General features: G+C 38.2%; 3 protein-coding genes across 3 annotated transcripts; 1 reads left to right on the forward strand and 2 right to left on the reverse strand.

The window, feature by feature from the left end:
* Positions 1-332: 332 nt before the first annotated feature.
* LOC131319300 (leucine-rich repeat protein 1-like) lies at positions 333-7,471 on the reverse strand. Its single transcript, XM_058349489.1, has 6 exons — positions 7,039-7,471; positions 5,107-5,178; positions 4,787-4,930; positions 2,649-2,720; positions 2,493-2,564; positions 333-603 (listed from the first exon to the last, which is right to left on the reverse strand). The coding sequence occupies exons 1-6, from the start codon at positions 7,254-7,256 to the stop codon at positions 531-533; spliced, it is 651 nt and encodes a 216-aa protein (XP_058205472.1). The 5' UTR covers positions 7,257-7,471; the 3' UTR covers positions 333-530.
* Positions 7,472-9,645: 2,174 nt separating this feature from the next.
* On the reverse strand, positions 9,646-16,426 carry LOC131319301 (probable U3 small nucleolar RNA-associated protein 11). Its single transcript, XM_058349490.1, has 9 exons — positions 15,435-16,426; positions 14,635-14,770; positions 14,451-14,541; positions 14,247-14,338; positions 14,066-14,159; positions 13,673-13,752; positions 12,665-12,748; positions 10,120-10,219; positions 9,646-10,046 (listed from the first exon to the last, which is right to left on the reverse strand). Exons 2-9 carry the CDS (start codon positions 14,688-14,690, stop codon positions 9,954-9,956), a joined length of 690 nt encoding a protein of 229 aa, XP_058205473.1. The 5' UTR covers positions 14,691-14,770; positions 15,435-16,426; the 3' UTR covers positions 9,646-9,953.
* A 1,181-nt stretch (positions 16,427-17,607) lies between these two features.
* Positions 17,608-18,421, forward strand: LOC131321069 (uncharacterized mitochondrial protein AtMg00170/AtMg00620). The gene is given in 1 exon segment (XM_058352085.1): positions 17,608-18,421. A coding segment is annotated over 1 exon segment (285 nt). The 5' UTR covers positions 17,608-18,136.
* Positions 18,422-19,327: the final 906 nt, after the last annotated feature.

Genomic DNA, 19,327 nt, shown 5'->3' on the forward strand with positions numbered 1-19,327 from the left:
GCTGAGGTGCAAGGTACGAGGAAGTGTCGCCCGCACACCCTGACCCTGCGACCTCCTGAACCCAAATCTTGTGAATGGGAGCCATTCGCCATTAGGCTACCATCTACTGGAGTCTGATGACAATTGATGGTAGAAGCAAATAGATTCATCATTTCTCCGACCCTGAAACCCGAAACCCCATCCAGCATATCCATCCCAGTTGATGGTATAGCCAAACTCTCTCTCTCTCTCTCTCAACAAGAGTAGGCAATCTAACAAAAACTATCATCCAAGCACAAGTAATATCTTACCGCGTATGAGTTCCACGAATGGTCACATAACTGCAAAATCCCTTGTCCAATTCATCTACATTTACATTACCCAAAAGTACAGTTACAGTTGACCGTGTATTAGCCATCCCATCATAATTGAGGACTTAAATCTGCATACAACTTCGTAAAGTACAACGAACACCAACATTCTTAAGCAAAGAGATTACAAATTATTAGCTAGAAACAGTCGCAAGTGGCGGCATCTGATCATCCATTTTCTCAATAGCAATTTGTATCATAAGTCGCAAGCCCCCCCAACTCCGGACCTTCTAGTCGAGGATTGTCCTCAAAGCTACACAAGGCCAATTACAAAAACATAGAGTCAAATAATCGCAGGCAGGAAGAATGTGCGGATAGTAGGACATTTAAAAGGAAAAGACCAAAGTGGGCGAGACACAACGCTCCACGTCTATACAAAATCGAGTACAGGCAATATCACTAAATCAACTAGCATAATGAGTCATAAACAATCAATTTAAGGCTCCGAATGTGCCAACCTTTGTTGGGATGCATAGAGTCTCAACTCTCAAGTAATATGAGAGTTCCACATCTTTATAAAGCTCAAACTAGTTACAAAAATCTCATTTCTTTTATAGACATCACAGTACAATCAAGACCCAGTAGAGCGGTTATTAATTTAAGATCAGATAGTAGAAGAAGAGCTACAAATTGTCCTCTTTACTACTCTCTCTATCCCAATTTGTTTGTCCCTCATTCTACTCTAACCAAATAAAGAATTGTTTAAATCTTTCAATTTATAATAAGTTTCTGCAACATGGCACTCGTTCGATAGATCTTGGTCAGTTTTGTTAAACAAAGTTTTCAAAATGTTATAAATTAAAAGATATAAGCAATTTAAAAGTGGCACGAACTCCCAAAGAGGACCAACAAATTGGGACGGAACATCATTATATCGTAATCAAAAACTTTAAATTCCACAGATACAAGCACGATTTCAGAAAATAAATCTATGGAAGTGAACCAAGTAGAAAGTACATAAAAAAGCTGCATCCTACTCTCTTACACTCACAAGGCTCCTGCTTGTTGAAGAATCCCTCAGAGGTAGTACGTAGGACATTAGCCCCCATTTTTGTTTGATGTTTTTTTAGTTAAAATGTCGTCTGACACATCTAATTAGGTTTTATTAGATCTTAGCCTATCGGGTAAATTTTGCAAATGAATGGACATCCTTGTAAGCTCACCCCCAACTCCCTGAGTTGTGTTATGGAGTCTATCAGATATTCATATAGACTCTTTACTAGGTTATCAAAAAGATTCCAATCAGTCGAAGTTAGTAGCTTGATAGCTTCCTAATTCTTGAGTCATAGATCTAGTATAATCTGTGAAAACCAAAAACAAGAGGCACCTACGGCACAAGACCCAGCTTAGGAGAATTAGGTAGCCTAAGCCCAGTTCTTTTTTCTAGTGATATTACATCCAATGCCTCAAAATGCTGCAGGGCATATAGAATTAGGAGAACCACCAGCCTAATAAATCCACTATGCATGCAATCTTTCCATTCATCAGAGAATGAGTTCGTTTGGAATCTTGGTGACGATGCTCTGTCCGCCTTAGGGAGCATTTCTATGCATACAGTCACCTTCTACTTGGTTTAGGCATAACCCTCAAAGAAGTCCCTGAGATGCCTAGAGTCCCTCTTCTACCTGGTTTAGTATTCATAACCTTCAAAGAAGTCCCTTTTCAGCTAAAAAAAACACTGAACAAGGCTATCTTTACCCCTTTCCTACCCATTAGTCATCCAAACCCAAATTTAGCCATTGTTTAGACCCTCAAATAGCCTGTCTTACCCATTATCCATCCAAACACTAATTCAGCCACCTTATAGACCGTCAGATGCCCTTTCTTTGAAAATCCTGATAGTTGAAACTTATGGATAACAAGCAAAAACTTATATACTTCACCCAGATAAGCTAGAAGCCTTCTTATACCATTAAGACCCTCAACCCAAGAACCCATTCCTACTCTAAAGAAAATAACTGATTTGTAGGAAGTATTAGGCTTTGCTTCCCCAATCTATACAATATTTAGCGTAACTCACCAAGTTCACTCAATGAGTACAACCAACTAATCGGTCACAAAAAGATACAAACGAATTCAACAGAATCAACACTACAAACGGGAAGAACAAATTAAAAACAGGATAAGACAAGGAAACCTTACTTGCTCAATGGAATGTGCTCAAATGGACCAGAGGTAGGGATCGTTCCACAAAGGTTGTTCTTTGAGACATCTCTGGAAACACATGCACGTGTTTTAGTCAACAAATCATGGTGAATACTCTTCATGACACAGATATTTAGAAGGCCATGTTCTTACACAACTTTCAGGCTTGAAATACCACGGAGCTCCCTAGGGATTGGTCCAGTTAACTGATTATCATTAAGACGCCTGCCAAGTCCAAAGAGTAATCACGACTTTATTACCAAAGTGCATTTTAAAGAGTACATAGATATAATTGGCCCAGTATAGGCGAGTATGACAGGCTCAGCCTATTTAATGCAGCCTGAGTTATAAAAGACATGAGATCATAGTTGTCAAATCGTGAATCGAATCGAGAATCGAAATGGTCATTTTTTGAATCGTGAATCGAATCAAATCGTGAATCGCTCTGATTCAGTCATGACTTCTATAATGCATAGAAACCTATGCTTATTGATTAGGGTAACAACAATATATACTACAAATGAAAGATTTAGGCCTAAATCAATAAATATTTTCTTCTAAATGATGATTTGATAATAACGTGGAATATTAGGTAAGTTGCTTCTATTGCAACTACAAAAAGATGATGATTCGTAAAGCCTACTTATGGTTCTTTTTGTACGAAAGAGTTATAAGTACAAAACAAACCCTTAGAAGGTCTATAGGGTTGTTATATTCCATTTATCTTCCTCATTTTCGATTCACTCTCATAATAAATCTCTTTTTCTTATTATCTATCCAAATAACATAGACAAAAGATGACATATAACAATACTAGACCTTAAAAAAATATTTGAACCCTTTTCAAACAACAAAAGAAGCAAAACAAGAGTAAAAAATGAATTTCAGAAATTTTAAGTGAATCGAATGATTCACTGATTCACTTACGATTCTTAGCTATTTTTGATTCGGCAGCCTATCCGTATCGATTACCCACCGAATCGTATCGAATCGTACGATATGAATCGTAAATCACCGATTCACTTACGATTCTCAGCTATTTTCGATTCGGCAGCCTATCGTATCAATTACCCACTGAATCGTACGATACGAATCGTGAATCGTACGATTCTGACAACTATGGTTATAAACCATTCTTGGCGACATACGATATGAATTGTAAATCACCGATTCACTTACGATTCTCAGCTATTTTCGATTCGGCAGCCTATTCGTATCGATTACCCACCGAATCGTATCGAATCGTACGATACGAATCGTGAATCGTACTATTCTGACAACTATGCATGAGATGCATTGATCCAAAGGGGAGAACTTTTTAGATACACCCCAATAGGTAGCAAAACCTATATTAAATAAAATATGCAGCCTAAGGTTTGCAGAATCACACTCACGCTACAAACCACATGATGAAACCTGGGTTCAACAAATTCAAAATAACACCCACACAGTTCAATACATGTAAATAATGTTTGTTGACCAAGCTATGTGACATCAAGCAATGAAGGAGAGGGAATAGCAGCAGCAAAGACGGACAAATCAACAATGGGGCAAAAACAGGGAACTATATAGCAGAATCTGAAGCTCCAGTTAAGGAGAGGAGAAAGCATAAAAGAGGAAAGGAGGATTAGTAGTAGGAGGAGGACGAAATGACTGGCTGAGAGAGCGGCAACGGAAAGATGAGATGTCGCAGGAACGCACCAAAGCAGCCACTGCAGCAGCAAAACAGAAATCCAGAGACAGATAAGGAGAGGAAGAAGATAGAGGGGGAACCAGAAGCCTCCTAGGGTTCTTTTTTCAATCCATTGTTCCTACAGATGACTAAATGAGACATCATTTTAACAGGGAACATAAAGCAATCCTAATCCTCCCTGCTAGGTGTAACCTCGATGTTGGCCCAGGTGAAAAAATAAGCCAATTAAAATAATCGCAAAAAATGAACCAAAAACTAAATGAAGAAAGTAACCCTAAACTACGTCAATATTTGTGCTTCACAAAGAAATATTTCAATCTCAACTTTTAACACCAGCATTGGTGCTGAAAACAATAGGGAGAATGCATAAACATCGCGGAAAAACAAGTGATTTGCAATTTACTTCACAGTTTCAACATAACTACAAAACAATGTCCATGATCACAAGATGAACCAACAAGACAATGCAGGATTCAAGGAAATTTATTAGGAATCGAGATAAAAATATACCAAGATCGACTGAAGACATGGCCTGAAACACAAACCTTTTGGGACATAATCAGCGTAAGAGTAAACAAGATGATGCGAGCATACTCACAAGAATACTAGCGATTTCAACTTGCCCAATGAAGGAGGGATGATCCCTGAGATGTTATTGTCATACAAGTCCAAGCTAATTAGGCTCTTCAAGTTACCTAGCTCAACTGGGATGGTTCCTTGAATGTTGTTTTTGTAAAGCTCCCTGCATTCGCAGAAAATTCTGCACTAAGTAATTGCATTGACTCCTTGCAAAGAATTTACAAGGACACTTTAACCAGTACTAATTAGACTGAAAAGTTTTCGCCAAAGATAGGATGCAAACAATGAAAATTCATGTGTGATAGCCTGAAAGGAAAGTAAGGAAAAGCATATACTTACAGATATTGCAGATGCTCAAGTTTTCCGAGTTCAGGAACAAGATGACCGGACAAGTTTGAATTGCCCAGATCCCTGCAGAAAAAGTATCAGTGATGCAATGGTGTAAGTGACAAATCATCAATAAAGACCCCGGGATTCTACACTGTAATGACTAAAAGAGGAGAGAAATAGAAATTTAACATGTATAGAAAGGAAAAAGAGGGGGGGGGGGGGGGGGGGGGGGGGGGGGGGGCGCGGGGGGTGTGGTGTTTAAAACTAGCCAAGTAAAAAAAATTTGAAACCCGAAAATCCCAAGCATGATCAGTGCAGCGATGTTCCTTCAAACATCAAAGACAAAGGACCAGAACCGAGAGAGTGGCACCTCAAAATATCTACTTATTTAAAGAACAAAGTTTTCGTATAACCTCCTATTTACATCAATTCAAGATATTAAAGCCAGAGGATGTAGCATGCGGGCATGTGGCCAATAGTTCCTATGTTAGCCCCGAAAAACACAATGCATGCCTAAAAATAAACCATGAGTAAGACACTGTACTAACTTAAACGCCATACCAGTCTTATCTGATTCGTGCCACAAAACCATTAGGCCATGTTTCCTCGGGCATGTTCCCAAGCTTGTTCCAGGATAACACATTGTATACCAAAAACAAACCACAAACCATAAGTATAACCACTCAATTAACTTAACCATCCTCTGACGTAATGATATGGGTTCTCATCCGTTCTTGCAAATAACATTAGTTTATATTAATTGTTAAGTTCTTGTAATAAAAATAGTATAAACTAAAATTAGTTTACTTCGTTTCTATTTTCCCAACCAGCATATATAACAGTAACCATGTAATCCCAATCTATTTTCTCAAATTCTTTTTAGGTTTCTCCAAGTCATTTCTTTTTCAGCATCCTCATCCCTCCGGATATGAGGTAAGTCCCTCGTGGCTAACGGATGCATTGACTTGAACCAATAGTTCGGAAGCAACCATCCTGCCTGTCTGCTATGATGTGAGTAAGTAGGGAAAGGGTGCTACTCAAATTTTCAACCAAAACTAATTTTCCAACGCTCATTTTGCTGTTCATAATTTACAGCTATGCCATTAATGAAGACTTTACTAAAAGTTGTGCTTAGATTTGGATAACTCCCTACTAAAATGAAGCTTTCACTTAATTTTTAATCAAATTTGGAGATGTTCTAATGGGTTGTAAGTTTCAAGTAGCTCTTTCTTCTTCTCCAAGGTCACCTACAGCTCTTCATTCCTCAGTGTGCGTCTGCTGAAACTTGGCACTTCAGGCGTCTCGAAGAGACAACAAAGGGGCAGCCCTCTCTCTCTACCTCGGTCTCGGTTTATCATCATGTATTGATCTGGAGAAAAGGACACCCTCACACCGACTAACACGGGCTCACAAGAAAAGATTCTCTTCGAGTGAACCAGCCTATGGGGGGGGGGGGTGTTGGGGGCGTGCAAACAAGCCGATCTTCATCATGTTTGAGCTACTAAACAAGCCTAAAATTCGAGTAAACGAGCCAAGCTCAGTTAATTTACTTAACGAGCCAAGCTGAGCTTTGAGTGTTGAGCTCAGCTTTTACTAAACGAGACTAAAACTCGAGCTCGAGCTCGGTTGATTACTAAACAAGCCGAGCCACGAGCTGCTTGGTTCGTTTGCAGGCATGCAGCCCCATTTTATTGCCTATCCTTGCCTTTTGGGAAGGACAAAAACGAATCGGTATGCTAATTCCTCCGTATGCCTATATCTACCTTCAAAAGTTCAAATATACACATCTTGATATATATATATATATATATATATATATATATATATATATATATATATATATATATATATATATATATATATATATAGAGAGAGAGAGAGAGAGAGAGAGAGAGAGAGAGAGAGAGAGAGAGAGAGAGAGAGAGAGAGAGATGTGCATACAAGCGAGTGACGCGGTTATCTTGATTGCAGGTGATGTGGAACCAGGTACATGGATTGACGAGGTTCGGATCCCAGCTCTGAAGCACCTTGTCCGGATCCGACAAGCTCCGGCGGAGCGCCGAAAGCGCGTCCCCTTCCGAATTCCCACGCACTTCCAAACCCACAACTGATAACATCACAACACCCATCAGCAGCATCAAGCTCAAGCACCCAGCCATGGCGCCCCCTTCTGCCCTTTTCCTCCTCTTAATTCCTTGTATCGTTCTGCTATCTGGGATTTAGTTTGATTCTGTAAGAAATCACCGGTGGGGAAGATGAGAGAGAGAGAGGAGGAGGAGGATCGGTTTTGGGAATAACAGAGTAAAGTACTATTGTATGGGGGAAGAGGAATCTTTTTGTTTGTTTATCATAGTAACCCTTTACTTTATGGTTTTGATCAATTACAAACAATGTTAATCAGTTTGGATATGATTCGGTTCGTTCCGCTAACTAAAACAAGTAATTACTCGAGAATTTATTTTTTTAATTAAATGTGTTGTACTCTGAAAGAATAACATGTCTTATAAAGCAGGAAATAAATACATAGTAAAAAATCAGAATAAGGTCGAAACAAGATTGGGTGGTGCAGTCGTTAAATTTTCAGGCAAACTCGAGCAGAGCTCAAATTCAATAAAAATATGGCGAGACGATTTTGCCTGAATTTGAGTCGAACTTGAGCTAGTTATTTATGATCTTACAGGTCTAGAGCTACAAATAAGACTTTCTGAATTATCGAAATTTTACTTTTTGGTTTTGGTCAATTAAATAAGGAAAATTCCGGGGACACGTCTCGTACGCACAATCGTGTTATGTGGATTCTCCTAAATTGAACAACTCTCTCGATGTAGTTGTGTTCGATTTTAAAAGTGGATCATATTATTGGTCTTTAAATAATGTTAATCAATTTGAATATAAAAAAAGAAAAGAAAAAAGAAAAGGGTGTGGGTGAGATGCGTTTAGTGGTGGGGTACAGCTGGTAAGTTATTGGTTTAATTAGTGGGATTAGTGTTGGGTTCTGTGTTTTTGTTTTTTCCCTTTTTTCTTGGTTGCTTTTGCAAAGGCCAAAACTTGAAAAAATTAAAATTTGTTGGTTAGTTACTTACTTCGTATTTTAAATGGTATGATTTGTTGTACTACTTTGTAAGCGGTTTGGTAAGTTTATGCTTTTTGATCATAATAATGTTTTTCGTAAGTTGATTACTCCAGCATGCTCTAGTATCAAATACATTTAAAGTATGTTATGCATATGTTAAACGTGGAGAGAGAGGGGGAGGAAAATAAATTTAAGGGTGCTTTCATATTTTGTAAAATCAGCCAGAGCATTAAGGGTTCTTGAAAAATAATGGACTTAACTCAAATAAATTTTTTGTGCAATATGAATCTTGTTTGATAGATCTCGATGAGATCTGTTGAACGATGCAAAAAAAGAAAAAAGAAAAATTATGTTCGTGAATACATAATTTTTAAGTTTAAAAATTGAAAATATATACTTATTTTTGCTCAAACTTTAAAATTTGGGTTCAAAGATTCTGTTGGAGATGCGCTTGGCAGGTGTTAATATTTGGAACATATTCATAAGGTCAACCTTCAAACTTTTCCTTGAAACGAGTACAAATGTATTAATTCATCTATTTCAATGGATAACTTACCATTTCAATGTTCAGAATTACATATCTCTAACTTTAGAAAAATATGTAAAATTTCAAATTGTCCGTGCCAAAATAAAGGCCGAATTGACTGCTCAATACCGCTTTACAGGAGATGCTTGGCATCCAAGAATTAATTTTTTTTGGTCTTTTACGGCGGCTGGTGAAGTCAACAAAAAGACTTCTCCATTTCTAATACTAGTGCGTTGCATCCCTTTTGGTGGTGGTGGAGCAAGTACAACTGCCCAAACCTAAACCTAAGATTGGTTATGATTTTTATTGCACGGTCAAAAAGTTTTGCACCCTGCAAAGCATTTTCTCCATTTCTTTCCACTTAAAATATGCTAATCCATTGTAAAGAGAAACCAACCAAAAAAAAAAAAAGAAAAAAGCAGAGGTTATACCGGTTGAAATTTAGTTAGATAAATGCTATTATCTTTTTCTGTTTTTTTTGTTAATTTTTTTGTATTTTTTTTTTTTTGTGTTATTCATTCATCTTGACGAGAGCATTGGAAAAAAAAATAAATCCAAAAGCCGAGTAAATATCACTACAAAGAAAACACGCCAAAACAGAACATTTCTGCTTATTTTTCTCTTACTGAAACGAATCCGAAAAGTTGTGATCAAAAGCTAAAAAGATTCACTACCAACGAAAACAAATCAAGATTAGTCAAACTCAACCTTATTCGCATTTCATAAAGTAGAATTCCCCCCCCCCCCCCCCCCCCCTGAAGGGAAGAATTAACACAATGGAAAAAGAGGAGAAGGAGAAAAGGTGCACAACCACCACACTGCAATTCTCCAGATTGTGCAAGGGATAAGACTCTGGTTTCTCCCCGGAGTTGCGGTCGTCACTTCGGAATTAATACCAGATCCAAGTGAACCTAGGTTTGGAATGGACATTATACTTCCAGAAAACTACTTCGCTGCAAAATCTAATCTACGCATATCATCCAAAGGACTTTAGTCTTTTACAAATTTAAATTATAGTAGTCTGAAATCTACAACCAACCGCATCACAATACCTTCGCCTCACTCACTGTGTCCCGATTCTCTGAACCATTTGTTTAGTTTATCTTTCCCATTTTTTTTCACTGACACTACCCTTGAATAATCCAAACAGCAACAAGGGGAGACAACCCCAACCAAGAAAAAACAGCAGTTATCAGTGAGTAACGTACATGGAACAACAAAATCCTAAAAGCAATAGAAAGACGGAACTAGCACTGTTCATCGTTTACGCTCTGACCGCCACTTGTACACTGGTCTGGAGGTTGGACAGACAATTTCATCTTCACGGAGCTTGCGTTTCCGCCCCTTTTTCTGATCCACGATTTGCATTTAGTCACAACCAATAATAGGATAGAAGAATTCAACAAATCTAAAACATTAGTACCTTCAGTTCTTTTTGCATAGCCATATCCATGTATAGTTTCTCCAAATCATTCACTCTGCCTTTTCGCGCTGCTAGCTCTCTGTAGGAAGCAGCTGTTTTCCTGCACGAGCACAGCTTTAATGTCATACAAAAGAACGGAAGACTGAACTAAGAACCTAGGATCACGAGAACTTGGGACAAAAAATGGTCCACTGACCCCCCATCCCAAACATCAAATATCAAAAAATTGAACAAGAAAATTCAACATGAAGAACAGCATATCAGAGCTGATGAACATTTTCAAATTGATTGCAACTCCGTATCTAGCTCGTACAACTGTAAAAGAGACATGCTAAATGAAGAGGTGATCATTAATGAAAGAAATAATCGGTGTCCTGTACCCACTCTTCCACCTGAGAAAGGAATATTAACATAGTACAGGCCAACCAGGTAATGGCAACATATACCCAAAAGATATCTAGACGGCAGTAAAAACACAATCTTATAAAGGAGCAATGTGAAACATTATAGAAACGTGCATTGCGCAAACCCAAAACCGTAGGACATTATTTGGGTTGAGATGTCTGGTGATCAGCTTCGCAATATTTGCATAAAGCGGATACCCTCATATTCGTACCCACAATCTCAATGTTAATTAGCCAATTTTTAGCCTATGCGGCTATGCCACATGAAGTCAGGTACTGGTGTCGGATACGGTATGCTCTGTGGCGAATCTGTCCAACTCCTATTTCAGAGAGAGGAATATGGCGTAATTTACATTTTCCATCAATATTTCCAGAATTTTAGGTATGTTTTTCTATTCGAACTTTTATGGTAAACTAATATTACAAAATACGAACTAGGGAAAATAGTATGAGAAAATCCTAGCATTTTGCCAAAGCGACAAATTGGTTTATCAATTTACGCCCTCAGTTTTCCTTTTTAAAGGGGAAATAAAAAGACAATACTCCATTTCTTCTCTCTTCCACTCCCTCCTTTTCTCAAAACCAAAACCATCCTCCTATTGGTATCACCGGCACCAATGCCACTTCCCAACAACCCCGACATGTATCTCCATTTGTAATTATTAAACCCATAGAAAAGGCAGCAAAAAACATGACCTTCCACCCATTGTTCCATTCCATGCTATGTTACATGGTCTTGAGTACAGATGTCGGATGTGGGTACATGTCTAAGTATTGGATTCATCTAATTTTTATTTCTAGAATATGGGGACACGCTGGAATATTTTCTCTTGCTAAATGAGAGGTTTCATTGAAGAAACAAATCGGATACAAGAAGGTAAAAACCTTCAACAAGAAGGGAAGATAACAAAAGAAGGATAAACCTTAAAAAACAAACAAAAAAAAACAAATGGGAAGGAACTAGGATAGAGTAGGGCCAAAAATACAAAGAGAACTGGACCAGCTTCTTCGAATAAGAAGGTTAAGCCTCGCAGTCTTCACAGCTCTGAGCATCAGGACTTTAGTATAACAGCAAAGGAAATCTGATCAATCACCAAGATGGGGATCGGGATGACTTCAAAAACTCTATTATTTCCCTTAATCCATATGTAGGAACCTGTAGCCGCCAAAGCAGGCTTCCTCAATGTGCAATGAAATATTTTCTGTTTGATTTTGCCAACATTCCAAGTGATGAGCTAGGGCCAGGAAGATAGAGAACTAGCTTGCTGATCAAAATCAAACCAATCAACCGTAGGGTGGTGAGCTCTGATAGCATCCCAAGTACGAGGGAGCCAGTAATCATGCCAAAAGAAAGTAGAAGTCCAATCCCTAATGGAATATTTGTCAAGTGGCTTTGCTAAGACCCTTAACTTGACGAGTTTCCCCCAAGTCCATGATAAATCTGTAGGCGGATAAGGATCCATAGTCCAAAAAGATTTAATCTTCAGAAAACACTATGACTCCACTTCATCCAAAGAGAATACCCGACCAGATATGCCTCAACAAGGAAGCTTGATTCCAATCCACTACCCTTATAATACCAAGACCACCTCCCTTTACAAGAAGAACTATATTAATCAGTATCAGAAAACTAGAAATGTTTCCCTCCTCACTTTCCTGTAACTATTTTACATATGGCACAAATATCAAAACAGATGTTAAAGTAATCACTTCCACAACAGAAAGTTCACTCCTGAAATAGACAAATTTCACTGCATGAAAATGGTCTATGTGATTAACATGCCTTGGTTATTTTCACTCATCTTTGTTGTGTTATTCAGAAGGGATTTTTTTTTTGTAAGACAACTAATCCAGACTTAGAATCCAATTGGTATTTCTTTTGTTTATGCAAAACAGATTTCAGCAGCTAAAATGATATAATCCATATGAAGTTGGAATTGGAGAGCACTAATCTTGGGGTGGGAAAGTGTGATATAGTCAAAACAAGGTATTGGTAGTAAGGATTAAGGAGAGAATCAGAAAACCATAATATTTCATTCTCCCCTTTTCATCCAATCCCTTCACTTGTTTTTCAATACATTCAATAAGAAACTATATGTCCAAAATCAAAAGGGACCCAGAACATATTGAACTATTTCTACCTTTTAATATTTTCAGGTACATTCGCCATGACAGGCAACTTTTCCACCTTCGAATTATGCAACTGAATCTCCTTAGCATCCTCCCTGGAAAAAATGAAACAACGGTTTACAGCAGAGTGACCCAGGACATCGAGCGAAGGTAAGTAAAGACAGATAAAAAGAATTGAAGAAATGTCATTAAACAAAAAAGGTTTCCAAAACAGATATTCTAGACATCTTTAACAGTGCTGAATTCTGAACAAAATAACTAAACATAGCTTGATTGAACATCATAGAAAATATTCAATGGTGTATTCTGCTTTTTTGTAAGTACAGTAATGTGATGATGTTAATTAGGAGCTATCTCTATAGAGTAGGCACCGATAACAAACAAACAAAAAAATAAACTTGCGTAGGGAAGACAATGTTATGTTTTCTCCGTTCCTTGTTTAGTATTTGTGAGTAAATTCCAACAGTGAAGCTTTATGCAAGAATATCCTTGAAGGTAAAAATCTTGTTTTATTCCCGTTGTAAGCAAATGGGTAGTAGGTCAAGCATTGGGGGGGCATGTCTCAACATTGCCTTGAATTTGGACAACCCAAATCAAAAGCTTTGCCCGCGATCTAATAAAAAAAACCATCAGGGGTCACTGCTTGGTGCAATGATACAAGGTTCAACTGAAAAGTTCGATAACTGGGGTTCAACTGTTCAAGTATGACTGTATGAGAGCAGCAACTTTGTGCATTTATACCAACTTTAGGTTTCTATGTAAACTACCCTGTGGCCTGCCCATCCCCTCAGTTGCCGGGCGATTAGCACAAGGTACCAGCAGTGGAGCCATTTAGAGAGAAGTAACCCTATCAATAACGATGTTAAGAATCTCATATTTCAAATGTGCTGAAAATGATCAGATATAAACAGCTCAAAAGCAAACAAATCACAGATACATGGCTAAAACATATATTACCACTTTAGCAATTTTTAAATGATGATCTCCAATAAATAGAGATGAATAAAGCTGACTGACACCTGTCTTCGGCATAGTATACATGCTTGTTTGGCAGTTGACTGTCAGTAGACTGCAGCACGGCTGTTAGCTTTTCAATTTTCTGCACCACAGAAAATAATTATCAAACCAGGGAGCTGATAAAGGGAAACCCTTACTCTTAAAGTTGTAAATACTCCCTCCATCTGATAATCTTAGTCCCTCTTTTGGAATCCAACTATTTAAGGAGACATCATCATTACACCTCAAAAAAGTACAAGATTTCAAAGTTGCCCTTTATTTGAAAGTAAGGAGCTATTACTCCAATTTAAAAAAGCAAGGACAAAAAAGGAACTCTATCAACTTTTACCCTTTGACTCGTCAAAATATACATGTATTATAGGACGGAGGGAGTAATAGTGATAAAACTCAGTTACCTTTTTTTCACTTTGAAGTTTCTGCAGGACATATCCTATATCTTGGGTCTTCATTATCATGAGTTCTTCTTCGGTGTATTTGTTAGCTTGACTCCTGTGGCACCAGCTAAGGAGTCAGATTGGCTTGCATTGGATTGTGTCAAGCTACTAAGCAAAGAAATCAAAGTCAACTATATATTACCCTGGTTTGTGGACTCCATTCACAGTTTTTGTATTGATCATCTTAAAGTAAAATTCATCGGGGTTCCTGAATGCTGCTTTCTCTTTGAGTTTCTGTAGAGGAATAAAGCATCATCAAGCAGTAATTAGAATCGAATTGGTCAGGGAAAAAACAGAAAATTCAGATTTCTAATAGTGACAGAAAGAAGTGAACTTTAATAGGTACCTGTAAAGCATCCTGTTTTTTGTGGTACGCCTTCGCACGCACCACATAATCCTTGTGTTTCTCAAGTAGCCCAAATTTTCTTCTTGAACGTCTATGACATAAAAACAAGGCCAACGCACGAGACAGATTATTTCCAAAGGAAACTAAAAGTAAGGTGATTGCAGAGTAAAACAAAGTAACTTACGGCTGAGCTCGTTCCTGGTGAGCCGGTCTATAAACAGCATTCCTTAGAGATGACATTTCCTGGGATAGAGAATCAACCACCCTCACGAAGAAGATATCTTTGTGTGTGAGAAAATAAACTCACACCCTCTAGTTTGCTGCAAATTACAGATAAACAAAGAGCTTTCAAAATGTTTGAGAAAGACACTGCCAAGGTGCAGGTGTTGTAAGAGAGCAGCTTTAGGCTTCGGACTGAATGCAGCTAAGTAAAAACAACACAACCAAAAACAAGTTGGTAAAAGATGCTGCAAAATGTATAACGCAGCTAACTAAAAACAATCATGTGTATTTCGACAGTGATAACAAAAGTCATATTCAATATTTATACTTATATTTTGCTACACAGTCATCAGTTTATTTTACACAGGACCAAAAAAATGTTGAGAGCTTAGAATTATAGGAGTTTTTTCACACATATATACTAGTTTTAAGAATTTTCTTTTTTCCTCCAAGGCTTTGTAGAGGCCAACCTTATAGAACTTTCCTAAATTAACATGAAATTTTTTTGGGGGTATTGCAGGGACCCGGGCACCCGCGGCAACCCCTTCCGACCGCCCCAAGTATAAAAATGATATGCTCCCGGCATCACAATGGCTGAAACATGAGGCCAAACTACATCAAATTAATTGTCTCAACCCTAAACCCTAGCTCACACCTGTTCCATAGTAGCCGACTTCAATCTCCTACTACATGAAACCAAAACCTAAACAAGATATGTCAACAAACATACAGAGATATTGAGAGAGAGACAGAGAGAGATACCGGTTCTTATCGTCGCCGGAACGGAGCTTTGTTCGATGTAAGATTTTGGGGTGTTATAGGGTTCTGATCGACTGGTTAGGGCTCTCTGTCACACACAGACACACAAAACACGTACAGATGCGGTTAATTTCAATGTAACCCCCTAAACTACAAGAAAGAATCAATCGAACCCCCTGAACTAAAAAGTGAACCAGGTCTTGTTTCCGCTGTCTTTTTCATCTATAAATATAAATATAAATTATTATAAAAAACAAGTAAAGTTATTTTTTATACACGTATTTTTTTTCACATTCATCCTACCTTTGACCTCTCCCTTCCATTTCTCCTGTATCATCTTTTAACTTATAATTTAGTGAAAACAACTTGACTAAAAATTACTACAAGAAGTGCTAGTTCGTAACTTTTAGCTTAGCGGAATGAGAATGGAAGATGCTGCCAAGCATCCGTGCTTGGCAGTTGTGCCGAGCGGTCCATGCGGCCGCTCATCTTAGCACCGACGGCTTGAATCTAACCTAAACTATCTGTTGCTCACCATCGATTGTCGAGATGAACGGCTGAATAAGCCGCTTGACACTGCTCCCAGCAAGGTGCTTGACAGCATCTTCGGGTCAGCAAAAATGCCCCCAGTCAGCCTTCTTCAAGACTTCAACTATTACGGGCTGTTTGGCTGGTGGATATAAAGGTGGATAAGATATGCGGCCTGATTACTTCTCCTACTCCCCCTCTTCTCCGGTCTTTGGCAGAGAAAACCCTACTTGGATTTCGCCCTGATTTGCTGAGATCGGATTTGTAATCCACCCCGCGGGTGGATTTGTAACGACAGGGTACCCCCTGTCGTTGAATATGCGGGGTTGGTGAAAGTCTATCTTGTCCTTGAGACCGGAGAGAGAGAGAGAGAGAGAGAGAGAGAGAGAGAGAGAGAGAGAATACCTGCTGTGATGCCCTAGGGTTTACCTGAAGAAAAAGAAGAAAGAAACGAGAAGAAGAAGATCGAACACATTACACATGTGAAGAAATAAATCAGTTTTTAAAGGCAAATTATTGTTTGCACCCCTAGATTTGGTATTTATTTCTAAGTTAGTCCCTTACACTATTTGTAGGAAAATTAATAATTTGGTCAAGGGAGCAACTGGTTGCCTTTGAAATCTCTTTTACCTTAATTTTTTTTTTATAAAAAAATCACTTTTCAATTACGTTTTAATTTTTTTCAGAAAAAAAATATTCTTCTAACAAATAATATGGTTTAAACATTTGTAAGATAAAATGAATTTATTTTATCCCACAATTAATGATAAAATGGAGATGAGATGAAGAAAATGAGTGGTATTTATTGAAAATTTAGCCTAAATAATTTGTTGAATTTTTTTTCTTCTTAAAATTGTAATAAAAATGAGGTTTAAACATTTATAAGACAAAACGGATTTATTTTATCCCACAACTAATGATAAATATGTATTTACGCAATTATAATAAAATTAATCTAATTTGTCCATTAAAATATAAACTGGGGGCAATTGAGTCATTTGACAACTTATCTATTCATATCCACCTTCTATATCCCCTCCTTAAAAAAATATCCAAACACTGGATTATAAATCCACCATTCTTATGAGGTAGGCCCACTCTTCTTATATATCACCCCTTATTTCATATTCACCCTCAAATTCACCTTTCTTCTATATTCATCCAAAATCAAATTCTCCATCGAAACGGACTGTTAAGTTATCGTCATCATCCCAAAAGGCGGAGATAATCACTTTCACAATGTACGAAGATAGCCTTCGCACTTTTAGAGGTAACCAAAACTCTCTCAAAGAAATACTATAGTACCGAACAAAATTCCGTTGTTTGAGTAATTTTTACCCTTTATGCCGAAATATGCATACTTGTTTGAATTTTTTATACGAATGTCTTTTATAAGAGCTCAAAATAGGAATATTCAACCAATTTTTCCTTTCAAAAACCGAAGTCAATAAAAATTTAATTTGATGTTCTCAATTTAAGCCTCCAATTATCTTGGGTTACTCAGGCCCTCGTGACCAATTTTACTACCCAAACCCATTAATGGACCGGAGAGAGAATGCAATGTTCTTTATTTTGTGAGGCATGGTACAGTCCATGACACTGGATCCTATCATTTTTGTTATTTTGTACTTTCAAGATGCTTGAGGCTGAGGTTGGTCCATTGGTACTTTTTCTATATTCTCCCTGCTCCTCTTCTATTTTGTCAATTTTCCACATTCGAAAATTTGGGTAGTTTTTTTCTACTCACATGTAGGGGCGGAGGGAGCATAGGACCAGGGGATCACGTGCCCCACTAGTTCCTCTTTATGTTTAAAAATTATCAAACAAACCACCCATAAGATCCCTCGCTGCACACTTTCCCAAAGACCCCATATACCAGCGAGCGATTCGCCATGGTCCAATCGATTGACGAGGAGCCAAGGACAACCAATGATGGAGCTGGAGGTGGGGGAATATAGACAGTTGCACTGATGTATGTATCATTGCTCGAACTCCCATTGCCTAGTTGTCAGGCTAGTTTTCCATCCCATCTTGTTCGATTGCTTAACTAACTACAGTTGACCCTTCCAAATAGGCTATAGCTCAAAAAATGATGATGGCCATCAGAAGGCCTGAGACCATATAGCCTCGGCCTGTCTAAATGATGGTCAGTGGTCTCTACCCAAGTAGCTGTGGCCATGATCCAAAGGACTCGCAACCTGTCAATCATGCTATCCTTACGTTCCAACCAATTGGCCAATCACGCTATCCTTACCTTTCAACCAACCTCTTCAATTCCGCTTCTGCAGCAATGTATAATCTCGGTCCCTTACTTTGATGCCTACAGCTCAGTTTGTTTTCCAGTGATGGTAAGACTCCGCGAAATACTACTCTCTCGTTTTTTCATCTTCTTCTTCTTGTGTTGTTTCTAAGTGGGCATCATGGCTTATCGAGGGAAAGCGATGTTGCCCACTCTGCTGTAAAAAGGGGGGCACTTTATTTCAAAAAAAGGTTTGTTCCCCCATTAGGCCGAGTAAGTAGCATAATTCCATTCCGGGCTGCGGTTCTTTCCAGCACAGTGATGTATGGCTCAATGCCTTGTTCTATCCGACGCAAATCCTTTTCATCCCTTAATTTAGTGGAGGTGCTATCTATGTTGCAATTATGAATAAATGTACGATTCGTAATTGCACTACAAAGAAAACCTCCACTAAATTAGAGATGGATGGAACAAGATTTTGAACCATATATTAATGTTGCTGGAATGAAGCAGTCACCTTGGAACATAATTATGCTGCTTGCTCGGGCCTTGATGGTGGAACATCCTTTTTTGGAGAATAAAGCGGCTCTCTTCTACGGCAGAGTGGGATTTGTGCGAAAGAAAACTCATGTTTGCTTTGTTGCTAAGTAGCAGACTCCTTCATTGTTCTCAAGAATTTGCTTGCTTTTGTTCATGAACCTGGCATTTTTGGTAGTAAGCCAATCTTGAGTTACTTAGGACCCACATGACCAACTGCACTATCCAAACCACTTGATGGACTGGAGAGAATGCTGGGGTTTTACACTTTCAGGAGGTGAAGACGAGGTTACTCCATCAGTAGTCGTACTAATTTTTCTTTGCAAATTTTTTGCATTCGAATTTTGGGTAGCCTTTACTCGCATACAAACATTATTATAATTTTTATTTGTCTATAGGTTCTGAATTCCAGACCATACAAATTGCGTAAATCCAATTAACACGATGCAAGCAAGGGAAGTTACTCAAGTTTTGTTTTCTCAACAAATTTGCCGTACCTTTTTTTTTATTTTGTTTTTGGGGCCACTGTGCTAGTTTTAGTGGGTTTGTGACAACCATTGCTTAGTGCAGTTGGTAAGTCACTGCCTTCCTT

Source organism: Rhododendron vialii, chromosome 3a (assembly GCF_030253575.1).
Source record: "Rhododendron vialii isolate Sample 1 chromosome 3a, ASM3025357v1".
Lineage (NCBI taxonomy): Eukaryota > Viridiplantae > Streptophyta > Magnoliopsida > Ericales > Ericaceae > Rhododendron > Rhododendron vialii.

Excerpts from the sequence above, each read along its gene's own strand:
- LOC131319300 (XM_058349489.1), bottom strand. The coding sequence starts at position 7,256 with ATGGCTGGGTGCTTGAGCTTGATGCTGCTGATGGGTGTTGTGATGTTA. Across the intron at positions 4,931-5,106 it reads CTTGAGCATCTGCAATATCT|GGAGCTTTACAAAAACAACA; the intron begins GTAAGTATATGC and ends CTGCGAATGCAG. Across the intron at positions 604-2,492 it reads GAGCACATTCCATTGAGCAA|CTTTGAGGACAATCCTCGAC; the intron begins GTAAGGTTTCCT and ends GGCCTTGTGTAG.
- LOC131319301 (XM_058349490.1), bottom strand. The coding sequence starts at position 14,690 with ATGTCATCTCTAAGGAATGCTGTTTATAGACCGGCTCACCAGGAACGA. Across the intron at positions 14,339-14,450 it reads AAAAACAGGATGCTTTACAG|AAACTCAAAGAGAAAGCAGC; the intron begins GTACCTATTAAA and ends ATTCCTCTACAG. Across the intron at positions 13,753-14,065 it reads AACTTCAAAGTGAAAAAAAG|AAAATTGAAAAGCTAACAGC; the intron begins GTAACTGAGTTT and ends TCTGTGGTGCAG.